The 27,429-nt window shown below is 36.3% G+C and overlaps 1 protein-coding gene across 3 annotated transcripts in view; it reads right to left on the bottom strand.

Moving 5' to 3' along the window:
• Positions 1-27,429, bottom strand: part of ida (anaphase promoting complex subunit 5 ida) — a 435,748-nt gene that overhangs the window by 222,304 nt on the left and 186,015 nt on the right. For all 3 annotated transcript variants that reach the window (XM_090371999.1, XM_090372001.1, XM_090372000.1), the window contains exons 10-11: positions 27,034-27,114; positions 10,739-10,806 (exon numbers count right to left, since the gene is read on the bottom strand). In XM_090371999.1, coding sequence (XP_090228125.1) covers positions 10,739-10,806; positions 27,034-27,114 — 149 coding nt within the window. The remainder of the gene's footprint in view (positions 1-10,738; positions 10,807-27,033; positions 27,115-27,429) is intronic.

Below are 27,429 nucleotides of genomic sequence, written 5' to 3'. Positions count from 1 at the left end.
TCATCAATGTAATATGGAAATAGGAAAGAAGAGAAGTTTCTGAAAATTTGTTTTTTATATGATTGAAGATTTCAGTGAAGGGGGGAATATATTTCAGCATAATAATGTAAAAACCCACACAATTGCAGTTATTGGTATTATCGCAAATGCAATAAGATCGAGTTTACTACCCATTTATAATTAGATGCACTAACAGAAAACCTCAATAAACCGGAAAGTGCAAATTGTTTTTATTGTTTTTTTTGTTGTGACCTCCAGAAATGTGCTTTAGAAAAATATCACAAAGGCATTCAAAATTGATTCTTATGATGGGAACAGATAATAACGATGTAGTGCAATTTCCATAATAAATATGATCTTTTAGAGAGATAAATAGCTTAATAATATAGCATAATTTTCAGCTTCCAAGGACGTGCAACGAAACATATATATATATATATATATATATATATATATATATATAAAACACAATGTGTTATTGGGTTCACATTACGATATTTTCATGATACCTCCATTTATTCCTACAGGATGAAAAATACGTTTCCACGACTTTTTTAAGTTTGCACCGGCTGAAAAAAACTTACGTAAAGTCGAATTTCCGTAACACGACTATTACTTAAGTCGGGGAGTTTCTGTATTAATGATCTTGGTAAAACACCTCCCACCAATTCCCAACATACTCCATTCAATGCCTCCTGTGGTCTTCCGTCAAAAGGATGTCAGAAGGATTTTGATGAAACTTAAAATGATGATGGTATTTCTCCACTTGTTCTCAAAAACCAGTGCTCTTGAACTTACTCCTGTTCTTTGTAGCCTTTTTCCACTTTCTTATTCCAAAGGTGTTTTTCCTTCTGCTTGGAAATTTGCTCATATCCAGCCAGTTCCTAAAAAGGGTGACAAAACCTTCTCATCCAATTATCGTCCCATTGCAATTACTCCTACTCTTTCTAAAGTAATGGAGAAATCATTTAACTGCCAACTCTTAAGATACTTAGAAACCTTACATCTGATCAATGATCACCAGTATTGATTCTGCCAGTGTCGATCCACTGGTGATATTCTGGCTTATGTTACCCATTTATGGACTAATTCAATGGAAAAGTTTGGTGAAACACAATTAGTTGCTCTTGACATCTCAAAGGCTTTTGATTGTATTTGGCATAAAGGTCTTCTAAACAAGCTTCCATCTTATGGTTTGCCAACTGTTTTTTGTAATTGGTTATCCAATTTTCTCTCTGATTGCTCACTGAGGGTGATGGTAGATGGCTCTCTGTCTTCTAATTTCTCCACTAATGCTGGTGTCCCCCAAGGTTCAATTCTTTCCCCCACTCTTTTCCTCTTGTATATTAATGACCTTCTTCCACTGACTGGAAATCCTATCCATAGTTTTGCCGATGATAGCACATTGCATTCCACTTTCCAGTTTGAGAAACCCTGCCCTGCTCAATCAGCTTCAACTTCTCAAATATCCGCTACCAATTCCGTAAATGCCGATCTCCAGGTAATTCTCTATTGGAGTAAAGACAACTTAGTTGATTTGAATCCTTCTGTTGTTGTTGTTTTGGTGTTTATTGCTGCATCGACAATGGAGATCATAGTGCACCAGTTCATTTGTTATACAATGTTCTCTTTATATGAATCTTGTTCGAATGTACAAGGTTAATTGAATCCTTCTAAAACTCAGTCTTGTCTTATATCTCGCAAAAAGGATTCTTCTGCTCCCATGCTTATCTTTGGTGACAATCTTATTTCTAGGCAAAATGGTATATCTCTTTTGGGGATTACCCTGACTTGCAATTTCTCTTGCCACAAGCACATTACAAATATTGCTTCGTCAGGAATAACAACATCAGCAAAATGATGCAAGGAAGGAAGCTTATATAACATTAGTCGTAACAAAAATAAATAAAATAGAATAAAATAATTTATCTAATCCATCTTTAAATTTATTCTAACTACACACTTCTACAAGATGGGATGGACTTTTATTCCAACAATCGATTGTTCTCTGAAGGCAAATTTCTCCATATCTATTCTTAAAACATCCTTTTTTCGATTATAAGATATAAAGTAAATTTATATCTCCTTATATGTATCATCTGACAAAGCATAAGGATGTCATCAGAATTTACTTTATTCAATATTTAAAGCCTTAAGCAATTTGGTTTCCACTTGGATTTGGTCATTACACAGATGCTTAGGTTCCAAATGCTGCAATTTACAGAATCACATTCTTATGAATATCCTTTATGCCTCAACTAATCTTGTTGCTCTTTTACAATAGATCTATGTACTCCTTAAAATGAAAAACCACTCTGCATGCAGCAAGTAATCAAGATATCACCTGACCATTGTTTTATACAATTGAATAATCACTTCTCGGTACCTGCTAGCAAAGTTGCTGTATATGACTGAAAGAATCCTATGAAATATCCAAGCAGCCTGTTTGAACTTGCTCTAAGAAATTCATGTAGAAAGGTACAATTTTACCTAGTCTTTTCTGTTATCAAGTATCCTGAGTTACCCAAATATGTTATGCTGGGACTACTGCTACCCTGATTAATGTCTTAACCATCTTGTCCACTTTCATATCATCAGCAAACTTACACACAAAATTAAAATACCATTATCACTATCATTGTCAAATGTTAAAGAGTATGAAAAAGGCTGTTTAAGCATGGGTAATGCTCCATCATTTCTGCTAACCAGGTAGTATGCATGCATCGTTTTATTACATCTCATATAGTGAATACCTTCAAAACAAGTTTCCTAGGTATTGCACTACTTAGAATAAGTGACTCTTCTCTGGTAGAAAAGACTACTGTTATTTATTCTCAGATGAGTACCACCACCCAGACGGCACTGTTTTGAAAATGGTTGTCTTCATCATCAGTGGGTGGGCAGGTACCCTGTTGCAAAAGTGACAACCCAGTTATGAAGTATAACTCCACAATATGAAAAATGCTTAATGGTGTGCATAAACCATGCACATTCATATTGTGGAGCTATACTTCATAACTGGGCATCTCTCATATTGTGGAGTTAAACTTCATAATTGGGTTGTCACACAACGGGGTACCTGCCCACCCACCCACCCACTGATGATGAAGCCAACCAGTTTCGAAACAGTGCCGTCTGGGTGGCGGTGGTGCCCATCTGAGAATAAGTAACAGTAGTCTTATCTACCAGAGAAGCGTTACTTATTCGAAGTAGTGCAATACCTAGGCAACTCGTTGTGAAGGTATTCACAATATGAGATATAATAAAATGATGCATGCATACTACCTGTTATGCATGAAAAGACATTTAAATGCTTAAACAGCTTTTTTCATCACTATCATTAATAAATATTAATATTATCTGGTAGATAATATTAATTTAAATTAAATCTAAATGTTTGCTAAATTTTTTGAATAGATTAAAAGCTAATTTTAATTAACTAATGTGTAATTTTAATACACACTTATAATGTTATCCATTGGGAAGAATTAGTACAACCTTTCTATAGCATAAAATTATGCCCAGTGCGATATACACAACCTTTTGAAGGTTGCATATATGCAACATATACAACCTTTGTGAAGGTGTATATGTATATATGTGAACAACTGTGAATAAGGATGCATACTCTGAAAACTTGAGAATATGCATCCTTATTCACAGTTGTTCGAAAAGGCACAGAATGAGTAAAAAGAATGCCTTTTATGTTAAAAACAAAAGAACCATCTGTTTGTCAGCTGAATAAGAATCATGAACTTTCTTAGGTCTTGGTGAATCAGAATGCTTTCACTCACTCAACTGTTGTTTTGTCTCTGGATCATAGTGAAAAATTCAAGTTTGATCACGTCACTAGGGAAAGTCTTGCCTGACCAATTTGATTGGATACTATGATGCAGTCACAAAAGAACTGGATGCAGGGAATAACTTTGATATTATATATTTGGATCTTAGAAAGGCTTTTGATACTGTTTGAAGTTTTAACTGATGATGGTATATCAAGCTTAATGTCCAAGTTTGCAGATGATACAAAGGTTGGCAGGGTTGTTAAGAACACTACTGACGCTATGCTACCTGCAACAGGCTGAGAGGTGGCAAATGAAGTTTAACATTGACAAATGTAAAGTACTACATATGTGAAACAGCAACCCCAGAGCAACGTATCAACTCTGTATTACTACACTGACAGCGGTAGAGAATGAAAAGGATCTGGGGGTAATTGTGTAGGCAGATATGAAGTTCTCTGAGCAGTGCAGACGGGCTGCAAGAGTAGCTCATGGTGTCTTGTCAATGATAGACAGGAATTTTTCTAGCAGGGATAAGGAGGTGATTATTCCCTTGTATAAGGCAATGGTCAGGCCACACCTTGAGTACTGTATACAGGTCTGGAGGCCTCATTTCAAGAAGGATGTAGAGATGCTGGAACGAGTACAGAGAAGGACAACAAGATTAGCGAATGGAACAAAGGGTTGCTCTTATGAAGAAAGGCTGAAGTTTTGCAAATTACAGTGTCTGGAGACTAGGCACCGGCGAGTTGATCTGATAGAGGTGTATAAAGCCTTGAATGATTTGAGCATGCTCAATGCTGATGGGATTCTTCCTCTTGCTCAGAATAATCACCTGAGAAGGCATAAATTGAAATTGAGGAAAGACAGATGTAGGATAGATGTTCGGAAGTTTGCCTTTAACCAGCGGGTAGTTGGTTGGTGGAACAGACTTCCATCCCTTGTTGTTGAAGCTGATAGCCTAAATAAATTTAAGGCTCAGCTGGACAGGTATTTCGAATGAACAGAGGGGTGAAATGGAAGTGGTTTTTTTTTTTTTTTTTTTTTGGCTGATGCTGCATAAGCTTGCTTTCTTGCATCATATGCTTCTATTAATGCTATTCAATTTAAGAAATTTTGACCCTGTCTTCATCTAACTACATTATCTGTTAGAATGTCCATTTCATATGATAGTGCTCACAATATTGTGAACGATCACCTGAAAATGTCGCGAATCTGTGTACACTGGATTCCGCACAAGTCTACTCTTCCCTATTTTTGTTCTGGAGTCAAATTGTGCAGAATCCAGTGTACACAGATTCGCGACATTTTCAGGTGATCGTTCACAATATTGTGAGCACTATCATATGAAATGGACATTCTAACAGATAATGTAATTAGATGAAGACACACTAAGTATAATTTTTGTGTCTTCATCCAAGATTTCCTGGGTTTTTGCAATTTCCTCAGGAGTTGCTGAAGAAGAAGGCTGACCAGCTCTTGGGTCATCTGCAACAGACTCATGGCATTCACTGAATTGCTTGTGCCATTTAAATATGGCTGTCCTACCAAGATACTCACTACCATACACTTCATTAATCTCTTTAACTGCTTCCAATTGATGCATTTAAGCCCCATCTGACACAATAACAAATCACATATCACCTTCAATATGTATGTCTAACATGATGCTTGCTTTAAAATGATCATCAATGACACGCTGCTAAAAAAAATTAAAGGGACGTGTACCCTGTACGCATGAAATATGTTTTATGTGAAAACATCCTTGGCTTGGAAGAGATTAGTAAAATCCATTTATAGAATAGTATGATGTCACAATCATACTTCCTGCAATTATTACTAAAGGAAGTACAATTGTGACATTGAGACTACATCGGCACAATCATTAAGGAAGTATGATTGTGAGGTCACAAACATTCTTCCTTCATCACATACTTCCTGCAGAAAGTATGATTGCAACAATTCAAATATTTGACCACAACATTTGCATTTCCGTTACACTTCAGTTATATTCCATTGTTAGGTACCACTATAGATGTCTTCACATCAAAAAACCCTCTTTCCAAAACACTAGCTCGACAAGTACTGGCATGTGCACACAAAGTCTGTTCAGTAGCGACCAGGGAGAGTGCCTCTAGCAGCAGTTATGGAAACAAAAAATCTTATGCCAGTCCTTTAATTAAATAATCACTCCTCGTATATGTATATACATGAGGAGCACACGCATGCATGCATGCATGCACACAAGGTGCAAGCCAAAAGTTTCTGCACGAGGTACAAATCACACATAGTATAGCATTACTAAATAAATGAGAGCTTACAAATTCTCAATTCTTCCTACATTCTATTAATATTTGAGGAATAAACAAGGAGTTACCTTTTATTCAGTCAGTATGATTTATTCTTAACCAACTCTGCTTATTCGAATAAATTATAAAATAATACGTTAAAATAATTTAAAACTCATAATGTGTTCCTCACTATCGACTAGCGGGTAGTGTAACACCCCAGTATCGCAGCGGTGAGCCCCAACCCGACCCCAGAAATATCAAACCCCCATGCAATCTTTAGTGAGGGAACACATTTTGTCATGATCACGAATTTAAAATACGAGTGAAATACTATTAAAATACAATAAAAATACTATAAAAACAATGAATTAAAATCCCCTAAATTTCCTCTCTTAAGTGGACCAAAACTTTTCAACAAGTGTCATGTTCACAGGGTAAGAATGAAACTAATGAAATTTGTGTCTGTCCGGAATCTTATAAATAGGAGATTAGTCTTTGGTTCGAATGACCACGAATCAGAAATAAGAAATGGATGACGGATGTTAATCGAGTTTCTTTGTAACTTCATTTCTAAAGTTTCGGCAATCAATAACTTAGTATAATTATGTTGAATATTTAAAATTTTGGCTTCATTTAACAGGAATATGTGGTTTTTCATTTATTGTATGGAATGCAAGTCCCAAAGCATTTGCACATGATGCACGGACTGATCCTTCACGTTGCTTAACCCTCGAGTTTAAAATACATCTGGTAGATCCAATGTAAGTAGAATCACAATCCTTACATGAAATGTGGTAGACGAGGTCATGTGATTGTTCGGAGGATAATAGTACCAAGTGATTTTTTGGTGTTGCATATAATTTATGGCCCAGTTTTGCTACTATTTTTATTTCTGTACCTCTAAAAAGGTTGTTAATTTGTCTATACCAGTGTTCAACATACGGTATTGTAATAAAATATTTTGTTGTTGATTATTTTGTCTTTCACTTCTAATTTAGTACTACTGATAGAGGTAATAGGTTATCCTCTATTTAGAAACCTATTCATCAGTTCTTAATTTTATCTGTAGAGCAAGTTGTGTGGCAGAGTATCTGAACGCACTTAAGAACTGGTTTAACGTGATTGACCTTTTATATGAGGATGATTTGTTTGTTTGTTTTTGGAGTTTTATGGCGCATTAGCATCTAAGGCTATAATGCGCCATATGAGTATGGATGATAACTGCTATAGTGTAGGAATATCCCCATATTCGTGGTCGTATGATAGATACTGAAATTAATATTTTCTCCGATAATGAGAATATCGTCGAGATATCTTTCATAAAATGTGATTTTTTTCTAATCTATCTAAATATAATTCTGATATTAGGCCGTTCAAGTTTAAACCCATGGGTAAACCAAAAATCTGTCTATAAATCTTATTTTCAAATAAAATATAATTAACCTCAACCAATAACTCAATAAGCTCAAATATCTCTTTTTTTATGCAACTTAGTACTGTTAATGCTAACAGTGTTATTGTTTAATAAATCCCAGATTACATCCAGTGCATATGCTACATTAACATTAGTGTATAAAGAAATTACATCAAGGGAAAATAATTTAACTTCTCCCCCAATTTTACAGACTTTCAAATTAGTATATAAGGTATCATAATTCTTTACACTATATTTTAATACCTGCTGAAAAGGTTTTATAATCCAATATAAGTGTGTTGCCAAGGCCGAAAAAGAAGAGTTTTTGTATGATACTATAAGCCGAATTGGTGTCCGGGTTTGTGTAGTTTTACCTGTCCAAAGAGAATAGGTGCAGTATGGTATGGTATTAAGGGCAAGTTGCTACAATGGATAAAAGGGTGGTTGTGTGGGAGAAGACAGAGAATGGTAATCAATGGATGCTGCTCTTCGTGGACTAATGTGATTAATGGAGTATCCCAGGGTTCGATGTTGGATCCACTGTTGTTTTGTATATTTATCAATGATATTGATGAAGGTAAATCAGGCTTAATGTCGAAGTATGCAGATGATACAAAGGTTCAGGGTTGTTAATGACAGTAACGGCAGTGTGCTACTGCAACAGGATCTAGAAAAGTTGAGCAGATGGGCTGAGAAGTGGCAACTGAAATTTAACATTGACAAATGCAAAGTACTGCATATGGGTAGAAGTAATCCCAGAGAAACATACCAACTGTGTGGTAAAACGAAGCGATATTCTAACCAAGAAAGGCATAAGCTCTGCAAATTGAAGCATCTGGAGACTAGGCACCTGCAAGGTGATCTGATTGAGGTGTATAAGACCTTGAATGAGGTTGAAATGAGCCACCGTTTGGATGACTGTTGGAACAATCTTCCATCTGTTGTTGTGGAGTTGATAGCTTAAATAAATTCGAGGAACTGGACAAACTTTTAGAGGGAATGGATGTGTGAAATTATTATTTTTTTATTGATGCTAGATAAGCTTGCTTTCTTGTATCATACACCTCTTCAACTACTACTACTACTACTACTACTATAACAGCTAAAAATTGTTGATCTGTAATAGTGCGCCACAGAAAAGATTAGGCTATCAAAAGCAGATTATGAGAAATCACTGGCAAAGAGAGCAAAGAGTGGGGATAAGGAATTCTTCACATATATAAATGCAAAGATGAGAAGGGCAATCAGATTGGACTCTTATATAATAGATGTGAGATAGTACTGGATACCACAGATGATACTGCAGATAAACTCAACAGTTACTTTGCATCAATATTTACAGAAGAAAAACCCTTTATGTCAATGAGAAATTTGGGAGTAAAGTTTAAATATATGTAATTAATGATACTGAAATTACTCATGATTATTTAATGAAAAACGTTCGAGCCTACAGGCAAGTAAGGCTTCTGGAGTTGATGGCATATAACGTATAATTTCAAGGCAGGTGGCAAGTGAGTGCATTGAACCATTAAGACTAATTATGAGGATAGGTTCCATTGCATTGGAAAAGTGTTGATGTATCACCAATACATAAAGCAGGCTCTAAGAGTGTAGTGGGAAATTACCAACCCTTCAATAGTAGGGAAAATCGTGGGGACAATGATCAAGGGTGGAATTCAGGATCATTTTGACAGAAATGGCATCCTGAAGGATGCACAGCATGGTTTTGGAAAGGGAAAGTCATGTTTAACAAATATGGTTAGCTATTTTGTCAGGGTCACTCATGAGCTGGATTTAGGGAATAATTTCGGCATTGTTTATTTAGATTTCAGCAATTCATATGACTCGGTCCCATATGAAGGGTACTTTATAAGCTGGAACAAGTTGGAATCACAGAGAAAATCCTTAGATGGACAGCAGGATGGTTCCAGATAAGAAGGCAGATGGATGTGATAGTTATTCCTCAGATTGGTTTAATGTAAGAAGTGGGGTATCTCAAGGATCAGCATTGGGACTACTGTTATTTTTGCTTTTCTTAAATGACATTGATGAAGGGATAGAGGGTGTGATGAGTAAATTTGCAGAAGATGTAGCCGAACTAAAGTCAGTAGTGGAAGAAAGGAACTTGGGAGTTACGATACGGTCAGACATGAAGTTCTCCGATTATTGTAGACAGGTTGCAAGGAAGGGCTATGGTATCTTATCAATGATTTATTGAACAGGTTATAGTAGAGATAAGGACATCATAATCCCATTATAAAATATGGTATTGTTAGACCACACTTTGAATACTGTGTTCAAGTGTGGAGACCGGAGACCACACATAAAAAAAGACATTGAGCTTCTTGAAAGAGTCCAAAGACTGGTAACTGGCTTGGTGAGATTAGGAAAAGGGTGTCCATATGAGGAAGACTTTGAATATGTGGGTTGCACAGCTTGGAAACTAGACACCTTAGAGGAGACTTGATTGAGGTGTTTAAGGCTCTGAGAGGCAAAAGTAGAATGAACGAGGATGAAATTTTCACAGTTATAAATGATTCTAGAACTAGGGGCCATAAATTATTGGAATAAAATATCAGAAGCTGATAGTTTGGGGCAATTCAAAGGTCAGCTGGATTGTTACTTACAGGAGGAGGGGAAATTCAGAGGTTGTCTATTTCCTTTTTCTTTTATTATTTATTAATTTTATTATTATAATTGTATTCTTTTTTTGTTTTTTTTGTTTTTGGCTGGTGCAGTATAAGCCTTAGGTTTCCTGGCACCACATCGCCATTACCAGTACTAATACTAATTTAGGCTGAATTACAAAAGTGTTGGACAGCATCTTGAAACACAAATTCCAAAATGCTTCAAAACAGTGAAAGAAGAGCTGGGATTGATGTACAAACTCTGGATGGGTGGGACTATTTTGAAGGGGACAACACCAATATGTAAATAATGCAAGTCTCGGTGACTCAACTGTCAGGGAAACAGAAAATATAGTGTGCAAAAAGGATAGGTAGAATAGGACCAATGTGTGTCTGCCAGGGGAAAAAGTTGATGACATTGTAGAAATTTAATTTTATTGCCCCAGTCCTGAAACCTTTGGCTTGCACCTGGTACTATTTGAGTAATTTGACATTGGGGATTTTGTAACTAGATGCCAAAAACTACAGTAAGTATTTTCAAAATCTGAAGATCTTCAAATAGTTTTAAAACAGCTGGAATATTTTGGTTTTACTTCTGACTATTCAGTACAGAATTGTACTTACTGTGCTGGTTCTGCTGATGACTGTGATTTTATCTGAGTAAGTGACTGAATACCTAATGATGAAAGATACTGCAAAAAATAAAAAATAAAATAAAAAAATAAATAAAATTATATTCAGGTAATAATCAATGCACTTCTTCAATATAGTAAATGAAATAATATTTAAGAAAAGGAAGCCAAATAGTGCAATTCCTAAAAACAGTTCCTTGGCTAATTAAAATTTTTATTAGCTCAATAACAGTCAATACATTTCTCAGCACTCAATAAACATGTACTACATATACAGCAGTAGTAGTAGTGGCATGTGATGCAAGAAAGCATGTGTATGAGCTTATGCAGAATCAGACAAAAAAAAAAAAAAAAAATCACACCATTCCCTCCAAATGCCTGTCCAGTTCTTCCTTAAATTTATTCAACCTAACAACTTCCACAACGACAGATGGAAGTTTGTTCCAGCAATTAACCACCCACTGGCTAAAGACAAATTTCCACACACCTATTCTATATCTGTCTTTTCTTAATTTGAATTTATGCTCCCTTAGGTTCGTAATCTGAACAAGTGGAAGGATCCCATCAGAATTCACCATGCTCAACACATTCAAGGCCTTATATACCTCAATCAGATCACCGCGCAGGTGCCTAATCTCCAGCCACTGCAATTTGCAGAACTTAAGCCTCTCTTGGTAAGAGGATCCCTTCATTCCCCTCACCAATCTTGTTGCCCTTCTCTGTACACGCTCAAGTAAATCTACATCCTTCCTAAAATGAGGCCTCCAGACCTGTACGCAGTACTCAAGGCGTGGCCTGACCATTGCCTTATACAGAGGGATAATCACCTCCTTTTCCCTGCTAGCAAAATTCCTATATATCATTGACAAAACCCCATGACCTTCCCTGGCAGCCTGTCTGCATTGCTCAGAAAGCTTCATATCTGCCTGCACAATTACTCCCAGGTCTTTTTCATTTTCTACCACCTTAAGTGTAGTACCACACAGTTGGTACGTTTCTCTGAGGTCACTTCTACCCATATGCAGTACTTTGCATTTGTCAAGGTTAAACTTCAGTTGCCACTTCTCAGCCCATCTGCCCAAATTATCTAACAAAACCCCATGACCTTCCCTGGCAGCCTGTCTGCATTGCTCAGAAAGCTTCATATCTGCCTGCACAATTACTCCCAGGTCTTTTTCATTTTCTACCACCTTAAGTGTAGTACCACACAGTTGGTACGTTTCTCTGAGGTCACTTCTACCCATATGCAGTACTTTGCATTTGTCAAGGTTAAACTTCAGTTGCCACTTCTCAGCCCATCTGCCCAAATTATCTAGATCCTGTTGCATCATTGTCATTAACAACCCTGCCAACCTTTGTATCATCTGAAAACTTCGACATTAAGCCTGATATACCTTCATCAATATCATTGATAAATATACAAAACAACAGTGGACACAACACCAAACCCTGTGGGACTCCACTAATAACATTAGTCCATGAAGAGCAGCACCCATTGATTACCACCCTCTGTCTTCTCCCACTTAACCATCCTTTTATCCATTGTAGCAACTTACCCTTAATACCATTCTGCTCCAATTTGTACAATAGTTTTTCATGCGCAACAGTGTCAAAAGCTTTCCTGAAATCCAAATAGATGATATCAAAATTATTTTTTGCATCCAGTTCCTTTGTAACCACATCATAATATCCTATCAAATTTGTCAGACAAGACTTTCCCTTAACAAACCCATGCTGTGTCTGAATTATTGCTGCAGTCTTGTCTAGATGATCCTGCAATGCATCTTTAACCAGTGACTCCATTATTTTACCCGGAACAGAAGTTAAACTAACTGGTCTGTAATTACTCATGTCACCCTTCGATCCCCCTTTGTGAATTGGGGATACATTTGCACGTCTCCAGTCCGTGGAAACCTCCCCTGAGTCCAAGGATGCTCTCATAATTATGGCCATGGGTTTGCTTAGTTGCTTGAGTCACAGTGATTGAGCCACAAAAAATGAGAAGCTTTGGCCTGCATCATTAAATACCGACACCCCAAACTGGTATTGACAATATATCTATTCACTCTCATAGTGGCCAGCTTTGCAAACTAAAGAAATGCTGAGTGGATATTTACACAAGAATATAGAAATACATTCACTTAATATAAAATACAATTATTTTACAATGTAGTCAACTGCCTAAGTAGATAAAACTTCAGATATCACCCTCAGTTCCTCCACAATCACATATCAGCATGACAAAAAGTTTTTTTAGCTGGTGCAAGCAGTTTTCATTACAACTATATCCTTGACTGAGTGGAAGAACTAACTTAATAAACATTTTTAGACTAGTAGTGGGAAAATTCAACCAATTAATAATGTGAAGTTTAACAATTCATGCTGAAAATGCTGTTTCAACATTCTACATTTACATTAAGAATTAAAATATGATTATGGATAGAAATCAAAGGAACTTATATTTCTTTAATATAATCGGAATATAAATTATTCAGGCAATTCATAACTAATTACATGTATTGTATTTTTATAAATACTTTATATTTAGAATATATATAAAGTTTTTGAAAATATAAAATATAAAAAATCACCTCCTTATCTAGCAGGGATAAGGAGGTGATTATCCCCTTGTATAAGGCAATGGTCAGGCCACACCTTGAGTACTGTATACAGGTCTGGAGGCCTCATTTTAAGAAGGATGTAGAGCTGTTGGAACGAGTACAGAGAAGGGCAACAAGATTAGTGAATGGAACAAAGGGTTGATCTTATAAAGAAAGGTTTAAGTTTTGCAAATTATAGTGTCTGGAGACAAGGCACCTGTGAGGTGATCTGATTGAGGTGTATAAAATGGTTTGAGCATGCTCAATGCTGATGGGATTCTTCCTCTTGCTCAGAATAATCACCTGAGAGGGCATAAATTCAAATTGAGAAAAGACAATTGTAGGATAGATGTGCGGAAGTTTGCCTTTAGCCAGCGGGTAGTTGGTTGGTGGAACAGACTTCCATCCTTTGTTGTGGAAGTTGATAGCCTAAATAAATTTAAGGCTGAGCTGGACAGGTATTTGGAACGGACAGAGGGGTGAAATGGGAGCGGGTTTTTTTTGTTTTTTTTTTTGGCTGATGCTGCATAAGCTTGCTTTCTTGCATCATATGCCTCTACTAATGCTAATCCACAAAAAGAAATACCATTGGAATTTTTTGTTAAACAAGAACATGTCTTTGTTAACAGAAAATTTTTCTATAAAGAAATCAGTTGTAAAACCTTTCCCCTTTTAATCACTTGTTGGGGATCAAAAGGAAAGAAAAAACAAAGTTTGCAGTTATTTTTTATCATTAAAGGAGAATCTGTGTATTAAATGAAGAACACAAATAAACTCATATAATTTTGGAATGACTGATATAAGTTTATTATTAGTAGTAGTGGCATGTGATGCAAGAAAGCAAGTGTATGAGCTTATGCAGAATCAGCCAACAAAAAAAAAAAAAAAAAAAAAAATCACACTATTCCCTCCAAATGCCTGTCCAGTTCTTCCTTGAATTTATTTAACCTATAAGCTTCCACAACAACATATGGAAGTTTGTTCCAGCAATTAACCACCCGCTGGCTAAAGGCAAATTTCCGCACATCTATTCTACGTCTGTCTTTTCTTAATTTGAATTTATTCTCCCTTAGGTTCATAATCTGAACAAGTGGAAGGATCCCATTAGAATTCAGTGTGCTCAACCCATTCAAGGCCTTATACACCTCAATTAGATCACCTCGCATGGTGATCCATGGAGAAATTAAGCCTCTCTTGTTAAGAGGATCTCTTCATTCCCCTCATCAATCTTGTTGCCCTTCTCTGTACATGCTCAAGCAAATCTACATCCTTCCTAAAATGAGGCCTCCAGACCTGTACGCAGTACTCAAGGCGTGGCCTGACCATTGCCTTATACAGAGGGATAATCACCTCCTTTTCCCTGCTAGCAAAATTCCTATATATCATTGACAAAACCCCATGACCTTCCCTGGCAGCCTGTCTGCATTGCTCAGAAAACTTCATATCTGACTGCACAATCACTCCCAGGTCTTTTTCATTTTCTACCACCTTAAGTGTAGTACCACACAGTTGGTACATTTCTCTGGGGTTACTTCTACCCATATGCAGTACTTTGCATTTGTCAAGGTTAAACTCAGTTGCCACTTCTTAGCCCATCTGCCCAAATTATCTAGATCCTGTTGCAGTAGCACACTGCCATTACTGTCATTAACAACCCTGCCAACCTTTGTATCATCTGCAAATCTACAGATTAAATAACGTAGCAAAACATCCTTATATTTGAATAGTTCAAAGTTATTTTATTAAGTGCTTGTATACTAATTATGCTGAATTTAATATAGAGATGATGTTTCAGAACCTTTGCTGGATCTTATCATCAGATCAATAAATAAGCTGATACCAGCTCCACTCTTAGTATGACAGCTATGGAGTAATGAGCTTAATAAACTAACATTGAACAATTTGGACGGTACAGTAGTATTTCATTATATTATTTATCTATTAATAAACTCATCCCTCAATGAAAAATAAATTTCCCTATTCATGCCAGACTGAAGGTTTTGGAAAGTACCAAATTAAAACAAACTCAACATACAATTAATTATATTTTAATACAAATTATGATTTATAATTATACACATTTCACTTTTCATTTGACATTTACACATTTCAACCCCCAACATGTGCTGTAATGCTGTCAATTCTCAGTTTTCCTAGGCAAGCAAACAGAATACACTGAATTTATTTAGCACCACAGGTACCATCTGTATAGTGTCTATGCATAAATCTGGGTTTGTACCTAGTAATGTGTTGGGTATCACCAGGCCTATCCCTATGACACACCATGGCAATGACTCCATGGGATAAAAAATATTATCTGAGGTAGAATTTTGCATGGTGGACGCCTGTAAGACGCAGGTTTCACCACACAAAAGAGTTCACTGATTGATTGTTTACACTACACACATTTTCCACCACTTGCATGTCATACTGCTTGTAGATGTTCTGTAACCGTGGATGATGGTGTCAATTCTATATCATGGACAGTATTTCAAATTCAGTTTATAAATGCTCAAATGAGTTGAAATCATTGGAGTTCAGTGAACCAAATAAAGAGAATGAAGTTACTCAATATCCCAAATCATATGTAGACATTTCTGGCTGTTTGGCACTGAATGCTGTCCAGGCAGGAAAAGCTATCATTATTAGGCATGAGCATTAATAGGTGAATGTGATATAACAGATACAGTACCCTGATACAGAATACATGTATCAGAGATCGATCCCAGGTTTCTTAATAAAACAGCAGCCGTGTCACGTAAATATCTACAATACAAAACTGCTCACTGATTTGTTGTTTATGCCATACACATTCCCAGCAGCATCCTTGACATAAAAGTGATATGACTGACATGATTCTTATACCAGCCAACTTTTGCTGACTGTTCACAACTTGCTTGCAGCGTGTATCATACAAGAGAGTGTTGGCTGTGATGTCTATAATACAGAGGTAGTGTTGTAGATATCTACAGTTCCAGCATCCACTATACTGTGAGAAATGGGCACTAAGTGTTGCACATATGCTTGAATTGGAAAAAAAATTTACAAGTGAAATGCTAATATCTGGACACAACTTTCTATCGCATTGCTTGCAATTATCGTGTATTTTAGTTACATACAAATTACAACTGACAATTTTGTATGTATTGATTACACATACAGTGGTAGCTGTGAAACTGATAAAATACAATGACATAAATAAAACAGTTATTTCTAATAAACATAATAGAAATAACTGCTTTATTGTAATAATACATAAAGTACTATAAATCTGTCTACACAACTTCTTTAAATACAACAACAAGCTGTTCTTCTGAATTGGCTTCTATAATTCCCGCTCTCTCTTTCAAAACAATCCGAACATGTGCCACCACCAGCCAACATCCATTTACTGTCCAACTTCAAACTCACAGAACCAACTTTTCATCTTCCTTGTTTATTCATTCAACTGCCGTTTTCTCGAACAACCTTCCTTCATACGTATTTCCTGAAAATTACAGTCTACAGAAGTTCAAGTCCAATGTCAACCAATATCTTCTTTCGTCTTCTCAACCTCCAACCCAAGCACGGTACTAAGTACTATAGGTTCTAATACCTCTTGTGTTTGGGGTTTACATAAAACAAAAAAAAAAAATCAATCAATATGCTGTTTTGGTCCATGAAAATTCTGATGTACAACCCACACCTACTCATGCACAAAGGAGGTGATTTTGCTAGAAACAACTGTACCCATCATGTCAAAATTCTGGCCTACCAATTTGCAATCACCTGGTTGGTGATTGCAAAGATCAGCTGCTGTTTTGGCAGCTGTATACATTACAGTATGAATGGGAAATCCATGCTGCCACTGGTGTCCAAATGAATATGAAATACAGGTCTTACAGAGCTGGCTATGCTCATTGCAAGCACCTTGCACATAAGAGTTCTGCAAGTGACTTGACACACACAATTATTCATGTTCTGTTGCAGGTCCAGAGGTAATTTTCATATCCTGTAACATTACAACAGGACTGATCTTCAGTCTCAGATTATGCGGTAGCAATCCAGGAGGTAATGGCATATTAAGTTACTTGGAAAGGTATGTTTATCATTCTGTTCATCATTAGTGCCACTGTTCCAAGATGCCCAGCCACTTCCTCTGTACTTTGACACAAGAACTCCTTTCCCAAAAGCTATTCTAATGCAGCCTCATTCATGTAGTGAACTTCTTCATTTGTAGGTGATTGACTGTGAAAGTTGAGTTCTCTAATATTGTATTAGATAATATGAATCAGAGCTGTAATACTCAATACGTTCTATGTTGATATTAATATTTGTAAAATAATAAGAGGAGTTTACCTCAATATAGTACGTAGAACACTTTCGTTATGATAGTCTCCAGCAATTAAAATGAAAAAATCGAAAACTTACATTAGAGTAAAAAATAAATAATTAAAAACCGATTTAACACAATTAAAAATCAATTTAACGCAATTAAAAATTAAAAAGAATCTAACGAAAATATATAAAGAAATCTAGACTCAAATTTACATTGGAAAGGGAGGATACGGATACAAAGTCATTAAACTTTCTAAATTTCACGCTTACTCGGGACTCGAATAAAATCCAATTTAGCATCTATCGAAAACCTATAAACACCAGTATGCTTCTACATTATAATAGCTATCACCCATTCACTTACAAAAGATCAATTATTTTTAATCAATTTCTAAATGCCTATAAATATTCAACGACGGAATCTGCTTTGAGCTCAGAAATACAAATATTAACTAGAAAGTTCTTAAACAGGGGTTATCCCCTTGTCACAATAAACCGAATTAGGGTATAGGCTAAGGATAGGATACAAAACACTACACCAACCAACAATAGTAATATCAAAAAATACTTTATTTCTGTCCCATACGTTAAACAGTGGCACAAACAGTTTAATAGATTCTTTAAAGATACCGAATTTAAAACTGTGGCCAGGCCAATACGGAAACACAAATTAATGATCTGGTACACAACATTTCTTGCAGTGATTGAGACTCGTCTTACCAAGGTTCGACGCGATTTTCTCTGAATATTCGTGTAAATCAACATCATTTTCTATGAATATTCGATTTTCTCTGAATATTCATGTAAATCAACATGAAGCCTCATGTTGATTTACATCAACATGCTTCTCATTCAGCAGCATCAGAATTAGCCTATCATGCCATTAACGAGAAACATACTTTTTTATTTAACTAGGCCAAAATACTTAACGTTCAACGTAATTATACGCGACTATTAATTGCAGAAACCATAGAAATTAAATTACACGAGAATTCTGTTAATGTTTGGTGGCCATATTTGGTCTCCAAATGCGTGGACCTTTACGCGCATGCACGAAGACAAATAATCACTATTTAAGTTTCAGGTTCAACCCTATTCAGTAATTTTCATTCCTGTGATCACGACATAAGGTTGAAAAGTGTTGTCAGCTTCAGGAAGAAAAATCGTTTTGAATATTTTCATTAGATTCTTTTTAAATTTTTAATTGCGTTAAATTGATTTTTAATTGTGTTAATTGATTTGAATTGTGTTAAATTGGTTTTTAATTTATTTATTTTTTACTCTAATGTAAGTTTTCGATTTTTTCATTTTAATGTCTGGAGAGTATCATACGGAAGTGTTTTACGTACTATATTGAGGTAAACTCTTCTTGTTATTTTACTAATATTGCATAGATGTGCAGTTAACACTGGATATGCATATCACTTATGGCAAGCAAGTGAAATTTAAAAAATAATAATAAAAAACTAGTTGTTTCATCAACACACAACTTATAGACTGTGAATGAATTCAGCCAATTTCCTTACCCAATAAAATAAAAAAATAAAAAAAAGAAGTTATTTGAATAGATTCAGAAGACAAAAGGGAAACAAAATCATGTATCCCAACAAATCCTCTTATTGCTCCAATATTATATGATGAAGATCTGTCAATTCCAAATGCACCTTACAGAGAAGAGTCTTCGGAATTGGACGATGAATCTGGTGAAGAAGATAACTGGGATTACACATAAGAAGCCTGTTCAAGTAAAGTGCCACATTTTCCTAATCAGCAAGAATTGGATGACATAATGAAGGATCTGGATCAAAAATCAAATAAAATGATCCTGAAAACTTGCTTAAAAGAGTGGAATCTACTGAATCCCAACTGAAAACCACAGAAAGAGAAGTCATATATGCAAATTTTGCACTGTTGCAGAATTTCTGTGCAACTGTTTTGATCTGACTGTTATTTAGAAAGAAACTGGTCTTAGTCAAAATCCAGACCAGAGGAGCCTTTTTATTGACTGTTCAAGTAAAAGTTTGCAATGGAAATATACGTCCAGTGATTCCTGTTGCAATACTTTTCATATGAAAGAAGGCAATGGAAATGTGAAGCATGTGTTAGAGAAGCTTAAAGTGTGACTAGTATCAATGGGATGGCTCTTTATGGTAATTTATTTATCATAATCACTCCAAAATTTCAAAAAAAAAAAAAAAAAAAGAATACGAGCAAAAAATGAAAATTTGAATTTAAACAAATACTGAATACTGTTGATTATTTTTAGAAAAAATCTGAGATAAGATAGTTGTCTCCTTTTGAATAATCTAAATAAACTGATATTCATTTAAAGAATATTCAAAATTAGTATTATTATAATATTTGATATCTTCTTGCCTCAAAAGATGTTTTACCATCCTGATTCAAATATTTTTGTTCTTTTAGATATGAAATGTAAAATAGATTTGAAAATTCCAACATCAGTGTGGCTATTAAAATTTGTATAAGACACCTAACTTCTTAAATAAAACTTAACTTTTTACAAGGGATAAAAATAAATAATTTTGGATTTCTTTTCTTCTAATAGTAGGGTGAAAATTGATCATATAATTAAATAATGGAAATTATTTTGTGAAGATCTCTAAAAGATATGGAATTACATTTTTTGCCTAAGAATAAACAATAACATCACTTGCATGCAACGTGCTCCCTCTCCTTCTTCCCCCTCTAGTCTAAGGTTAGGAGTTGAGTTATGTAAGGATTAAAAAGCTATGACCAACAATGAGGGTCCTGATAAACTCCTGTTGTGGCAAAAGCTTAGCCCATGATGTTGCACTACTCAGTTCAATTAGGAAGGTATGATTATGGAATAAGTCAAACAGTCAACTCAGTAACTCCTGAATGCCAAAATTACACAATTTTACATCAAGAAATTAGGCGCCAATTCAGTTTTCTGATAGGTGCTTATCAGAGTCGGGCAGATGCCCTCGAAGTTATTAAAGTGGGGGAGCCATCAAGCTCTCAGCTGCCCACCTCACTGCTAGAGCTCATTCTTGCGCATCAGGCAACACAGGCAATCTCCAAGGCAGAATGCATTGACCAGGGTATGTCTGCGAAGGGCAAAAGCTAATGATGTTGTAGAGCAGTTATCATCTTTTAAGGATACAAAGGGTGATATCGGTGTACATGTTGGCAATAATGACATTAAGAGTAAGAAACCTGCAAATTTACTTAACAAGTACAGGTCAATGTTGAAAAAAAAAGTCGTGAGTTAGGGTTAAATTTGAAAGTGTCAGGAATTCTGCCCAGATACAATAGGAGGGAGTATATGATGAGCACCTTGTCAATCAATTCAGCTCTGGAGAGATTGTGCAAGGCTCATGGGGAAGAATTTTTCACAGCTCGGTCTGTGCTTGTTAACAGGAGAGACTGCTTCTACAGGGATGGGATACACTTAAATAGAAGGAGTGTAAGAGTGTTTGCTGATGCTATCAAGGCAGTGTTAGGTGGGTCAGAAAACTTCTAGCTTGGGGGGGAATTAGAGTCTGAAAGTTTAACAGTAACCGCAGGCAGCAGTGAAAGTGATTCTTACACTGCTTCTATTAGAATGAGCAGCAGCCTGGGGTTTTCAGGGATGGAATAAATAAATACATGGGCTGTGTTAGGGTAAGTAAGAATTAGAATAAGCGCATGTATACCAATGCTAGGAGTATGGTAAATAAATTTGAAGTGCTGGTCAAGACATCAATGGCAGATATTGTTGGGATATCGGAGACGTGGAAGAATTTTTCACAGCACGGTCTGTGCTTGTTAACAGGAGAGACTGCTTCTACAGGGATGGGATACACTTAAATAGAAGGAGTGTAAGAGTGTTTGCTGATGCTATCAAGGCAGTGTTAGGTGGGTCAGAAAACTTCTAGCTTGGGGGGGGGGGGGGAATTAGAGTCTGAAAGTTTAACAGTAACCGCAGGCAGCAGTGAAAGTGATTCTTGCACTGCTTCTATTAGAATGAGCAGCAGCCTGGGGTTTTCAGGGATGGAACAAATAAATACATGGGCTGTGTTAGGGTAAGTAAGAATTAGAATAAGCGCATGTATACCAATGCTAGGAGTATGGTAAATAAATTTGAAGTGCTGGTCAAGACATCAATGGCAGATATTCTTGGGATATCAGAGACGTGGTGTCACACAGACAGAAGGAATGCAGAATTGGAATTTGGGGAGTACAATGTGTATAGAAAGGATAGATAGGATAGGAAAGGAGGAGGGATTATGCTATTAGTTAAGAAACACATAAAAACACAGGGAAGCACAGCCAGTTGACATAGGTGGACAGTGCAGTGTTGAGTCAGTTTGGTGTGACATAAGCACTGGGAAAGCAAAATTGAGAGTATGAGTGTTTTATAGGCCTAATAACTCTAATGAGTACGACAAACAATTGTACAGAAAAATAGAGTGGGCCAGTAAATCAGAACATCTTACAACGGGGAATTTTAACTTCCCAGATATTGACTGGAACTTGTGAGTTGGTCACTCACGCAGCAGCAGGCGCCTCCGTAGCCAGGTGGGCAGGAGCAGCAGTGCGTAGCACACACTTCTTGATTAGACCGGGGTTCGAGCCCGTGAGCCACCAAATATGGAGGATGCGGAAAGGTCAGGGAATGACCACCGCATATCCCCGGAGCAATATGGCCTTAGTTGCTAATGCTCCTAAAAATCAAATAACAACAACAACAGCAGCATGTTCAAGAGGCAACCTGAGAGTTGTTTGTTTGTTTGTTATTTGGTTTTTAGAAGCATTAGCAACTAAGGCCATATTGCTCCGGGATATGTGGTGGTCATTCCCTGACCTTTCCGCATCCTCCATATTTGGTGGTGACGGGCTCGAACCCCGGTCTAATCAAGAAGCGTGTGCTACGCACTGCTGCTCCTTCCCACCTGGCAACGGAGGCACCTATGCAACCTGAGAGAGTAATACTCTTGATCTGGTTATCAGCAGTGATTATTTGTGCATTAAGAATTTGCAGATAGGTGATAGTGATCACAGTGTGCTGATGTGGGATTTACTTAAAGATAGAACTACCATCAGAAGTAAAGGGAAGAGTTTTTACTTTCTTAAAGGTGACTACAGTGGTCTCAGACAGTTTTTGTATGCTATACAGTGGGACCAATTGATGTTACCAACAGCAAATTCTAATTGGGGAGCATTCAAGGAATTAATCATGGAAGCTACTAGGCTTTTCATATTGCTTAAGAAATACTGTTCAAGGTTTAGGCCTAAATGGATATCAGATGAACTAATAAGACCCGTGGCAAAAAATAAAAACACATGGGATGCATATAAATTATCAGGAGACACAGAAGCCGATAGTAGATATAAGCTAGTCTGTAATTAAGTCACAAGGGAGATTAGGCAAGCGAAGGCAGATTATGAGAAATCTTTGGCAAAGGATGCTAAGAAAAACAGCAAGGACTTCTTTACTTATACAAAGACTTCTTACTTTACGTGTGTTTAAATGACGTGAATTTAAAATAATGCATAGCAACCGTATTTATGGAAAGCACCAACGAGAATGGAGTACCTACCCAAACAGATATTCACCCTGAACGAAACAGGTTTATATTAGGAAAAAAATTTTTTGCTGAAAATACTGCACCTGGCTTTAAGGCAGTGATAGATTGGCTAACGTTTCTATTTGGTGATAATATGGAGGGTCATAAACTGAAACCTATATGCATTTACCACTATCAAAACCCTTGTGCCCTTAAAGGTTATGACAGGTCATATCTTCCTGTATACTGGTACACAAACCCTAAAGGGTGGATGACTGCTGTTATTTTCAGAAGCTATCTTGGATTTCAGTTAGAACCAGAATTGGAAGTGCATTGCAAGGCGGAAGGAATTCCGTTCAACATATTACTTATTCTTGATAATGACACAAGCTATCCAGCTGTTCCCATATGAAGTCTGGGAACCATACGATTTCTGTTCCCATACAAAGATTGTTTTTTTTTTCGGCAAATACAACCTTAATATTCCATTCTATGGACAGACATGTAATTAAATCTTTTAAGGTTTAGTATTTAAAGTGCATTCTGGCAATCTAATTGACAAGATCGACCACGACCAGATGAGTATGCAGCAATATTGGCAAGCCTTTAATATAAAAGATGCTTTAAAATTCGTTGATGCTGCATGGCGTAAAATAAAAATGTGTTGAATAAATAATACAGTAAAATAGAAATATGTGGAACTTCAAATACAGTTATGTGAAGTTCCACATAACTGTATACCAAGTTCTTCAAACAGGCCTCTGAGGTTGTGTATATTCATACTGCGGATTTTAGTGTTTTGCACCAACCTTACGTAAAAATAAAAAGTAAAAGTAAAAATAAACCGCTGAAGAAGAAGGCTGGAGCCTTTGAAAGCTATGGTTTTTTATCGCTTTTAACTTAGTATATTTTAATGCATTTTATTGTTCTTAATGTAGCAGATTTTAATATTTTATATGTATAGTTTATCGTAAAGTTAAATTTATTGTAAATACAGGTTATTATAATTTATTATAAACACAGTTATTAAAAGTCCAGTTTCCTTTGTGTTTTTATTTTTACGTAAGGTTGGTGCAAAACACTAAAATCCGCAGTATGTATACAAAGTTTGTGGCACGAGTTATGTCCAGTTCTTAGCAACTTCTTCAAAGGCTCTGATACCGATGATAATCTTCATTAGTACATAAATTGCCTTCACTTCATCACTGAAGCGAAGGCAATTTATGTCAATGATTTAATTGATTCGCATCATCAAGAATTGTCAAATGAAGATCTGTTTGCACTGGAACAGCATTGCATTCAAGAGGAGTTGGAAGCAGCGAGTGAAAGCTCAGAGATTAAAGAACAGAGCCTGAGAGTGAAAGGAATATCAAAAGCATTAAATCTTATAGATGAAGATCCTAATATTGAATGGAACTCTAAAGTGCAATGTAAATTTGTGTTAGAACTTGGTGGTTACTATTAGTTGTTGCATGAAAAGGAGCAACGTGCAAAACAACTAAATCTGGATTCCTTTTTCTCAAGGAGCAGTCAAGTGAACGCTCCACCTCCTGGGTTAGCATAACACCCCATCACCACCTATCTGGTCCGAATCCGAGGGAACGGAATCTGACTGTGACAATCCCTCTCATCTACCTGCCTAAGGCCACCCTCCACCCCAATCTCTCTGTCTCTCTCAATTGTTGTTTGTGTCATAATGTATATGTTGGTTATACTGAGCATACCTTTTCTTACTATAAAAAAAAAACCCCAAGTCAATAAAGATGAACGAATCTCGCTGGATGCATATCATTTTCTTTACATTGCCCAGTCTCAACCAAAGGATATGAATGGTATGTACCAGTAGGGGTAACTTAGCTAGATGTGAGAGTTACACTCATAGGCCTATTAGTGCATTTTTAGTGATTAATTACATTACACGCAAATTTAAATTGCTTGAGACGTTCTGGAACGTAACTGTGCGTAAATTAAGAAGTCAGTGTATAACTTCTAGAAGGAAGGGGATGAATCATATTGGTCCATTTGATATCGATGGCTCGATTGATGATCCTGCTCGGAAAGCTGACAAACTGAATGAGTATTTTGCATCTACATTCACACATGAGGAATTCTGTTGGGAAGTGGAGGACAGAAGCTCATTAAACACTAACAGGGAGCTTAATGAGATTGTAATAACTGAGAGCAAAGTGGAGGAGAAATTGAAGTTAAACATAAGAAAGGCACCTGGGGTGGATGGGATCTATCCAGTTATATTAAAGGAGGCAGCAAAGGAGGTAAGCAAACCCGTAGTGAAAATTATGAGAGAATCCTTGTACTCAGGGAAAGTCCCCACGGACTGCAGATGTGCAAATGCATCCCCAATTCACAAAAGGGTATCAAAGGGTGACATCAGTAATTACAGACCTGTTAGTTTAACTTCTGTTCCAGGGAATTTAATGGAGTCACCGGTTAAAGCATTACAGGATCATCTAGACAAGACTGCAGTAATAATTCAGACACAGCACGGGTTTGTTAAGGGAAAGTCTTGTCTAACAAATTTGACTGGATTCTATGATACGGTTACATATCATATACTTGGATTTCAGGAAAACTTTTGATACTGTTGCACATGTAAAACTACTGTACAAATTGGAGCAGTATGGTACGGTATTAAGGGAAAGTTGATACAATGAATAAAAGGGTGGTTGAGTGGGAGAAGACAGTGGTAATCAATGGACACTGCTCTTTGTGGACTAAAGTTATTAGTGGAATCCCTCAGGGTTCAGTGTTGGGCCCACTGTTGTTTTGTATATTTATCAATGATATTGATGAAGGTATATCAGGCTTAATGTCCAAGTATGCAGATGATACAAAGGTTGGCAGGGTTGTTAACGACAGTAATGGCAGTGTGCTGCTGCAACAGGATCTAGAAAAGTTGGGCAGATGAGCTGAGAAGTGGCAAGTGAAGTTTAACATTGACAAATGCAAAGTCCAGGGAAACATACCAAATGTGGTACTACGCTTAGGGTGGTAGAAAATGAAAAAGACCTGGGAGTAATTATACAGTCAGATGAAGTTTTCTCAGCAGTGCAGAGAGGCTGCCAGAGCAGGTCATGGAATATTGTCAATGATATACAGGAATTTTGCTAGTAGGGAAAAAGAGGTGATTATCTCTTTGTATAAGGCAATGGTCAGGCCACACCTTGTGTACTGCGTATGGGTCTGGAGGCTTCATTTTAGGAAGGATGTAGAGTTTCTTGAGCAAGTACAGAGAAGAGCAACAAGATTGGTGAGGGAATGAAGGGGTCCTTTTACCGAGAAAGGGTGAAGTTCTGCAAATTGCAGCATCTGGAGACTAAGCACCTGCGAGGTGATCTGATTGAGGTGTATAAGGCCTTGAATGGGTTGAGCAGGCTCATTTCTGATGGGATTCTTCCGCTTGCTCAGATTATTAACCTCAGGGGGCATAACTTCAAATTGAGGAAAGACAGTTGTAGAATAGGTGTGCGGAAATTTGCCTTTAGCCAGCGGATAGCTGAAGTGGAAGTTGATAACTTAAATAAATTCAAGGAGGAACTGGACAAACTTTTAGAGGGAATGGTTGTGTGATTTTTTTTTTTTTTGGGTGATGCTACATAAGCTCATACGCTTGCTTTCTTGCATCATATGCCTCTACTATTACTACTACTATTAGCACCAAAAAGTTACTTTTATTTTATATTTTATATTGATTTATTTTTATTGCTTTATTAATTTCAATTTTAGAAAATGAATTTAAAAAGAGAAATAATTAAGATTAAAATCAATAAAATTTCATATTAAGTAAAGAAATTATAGCAACTGATACTCGTGCATCTCACCCAAAGATTAAGCTCTCCAGATTTAGCAATAGAATGTTCAACTAAGTTTTCTTTTTCAGAAGTTAGACGATACAGCCAGGACTATTAAAAATAAAATTTTATAATTTAATTCAATTATTTCTAGCAGTTCTGCTATTTATTTAATTTTCTGTCATAAATGGAAGGTCGATAGTCATTATCCAAAAAAAAAAAAAAGTAATACTTCACACATCAGAATTAATGAAATATTAAAAAATATATAAAAAAATTCATATTGACAAAATGAACTGAAAACGATGTGTTGAAGAATACTTAAACTTTGTTATAAACATAAACATGCATACACACATATTGAGGATTTAGTGTCAAACAACGTTAACTACAAAATTGCATTTTCTTTTTGCAATAACTTTAGTT

The sequence above is a fragment of the Mastigoproctus giganteus genome, chromosome 4 (genome assembly GCF_048544385.1).
Source record: "Mastigoproctus giganteus isolate SK-2022 chromosome 4, ASM4854438v1, whole genome shotgun sequence".
In the NCBI taxonomy this organism is placed as follows: domain Eukaryota; kingdom Metazoa; phylum Arthropoda; class Arachnida; order Uropygi; family Thelyphonidae; genus Mastigoproctus; species Mastigoproctus giganteus.
The sequence above is the reverse complement of the archived record's forward strand: the minus strand, read 5'-3'. Positions and strand labels throughout refer to the sequence as shown.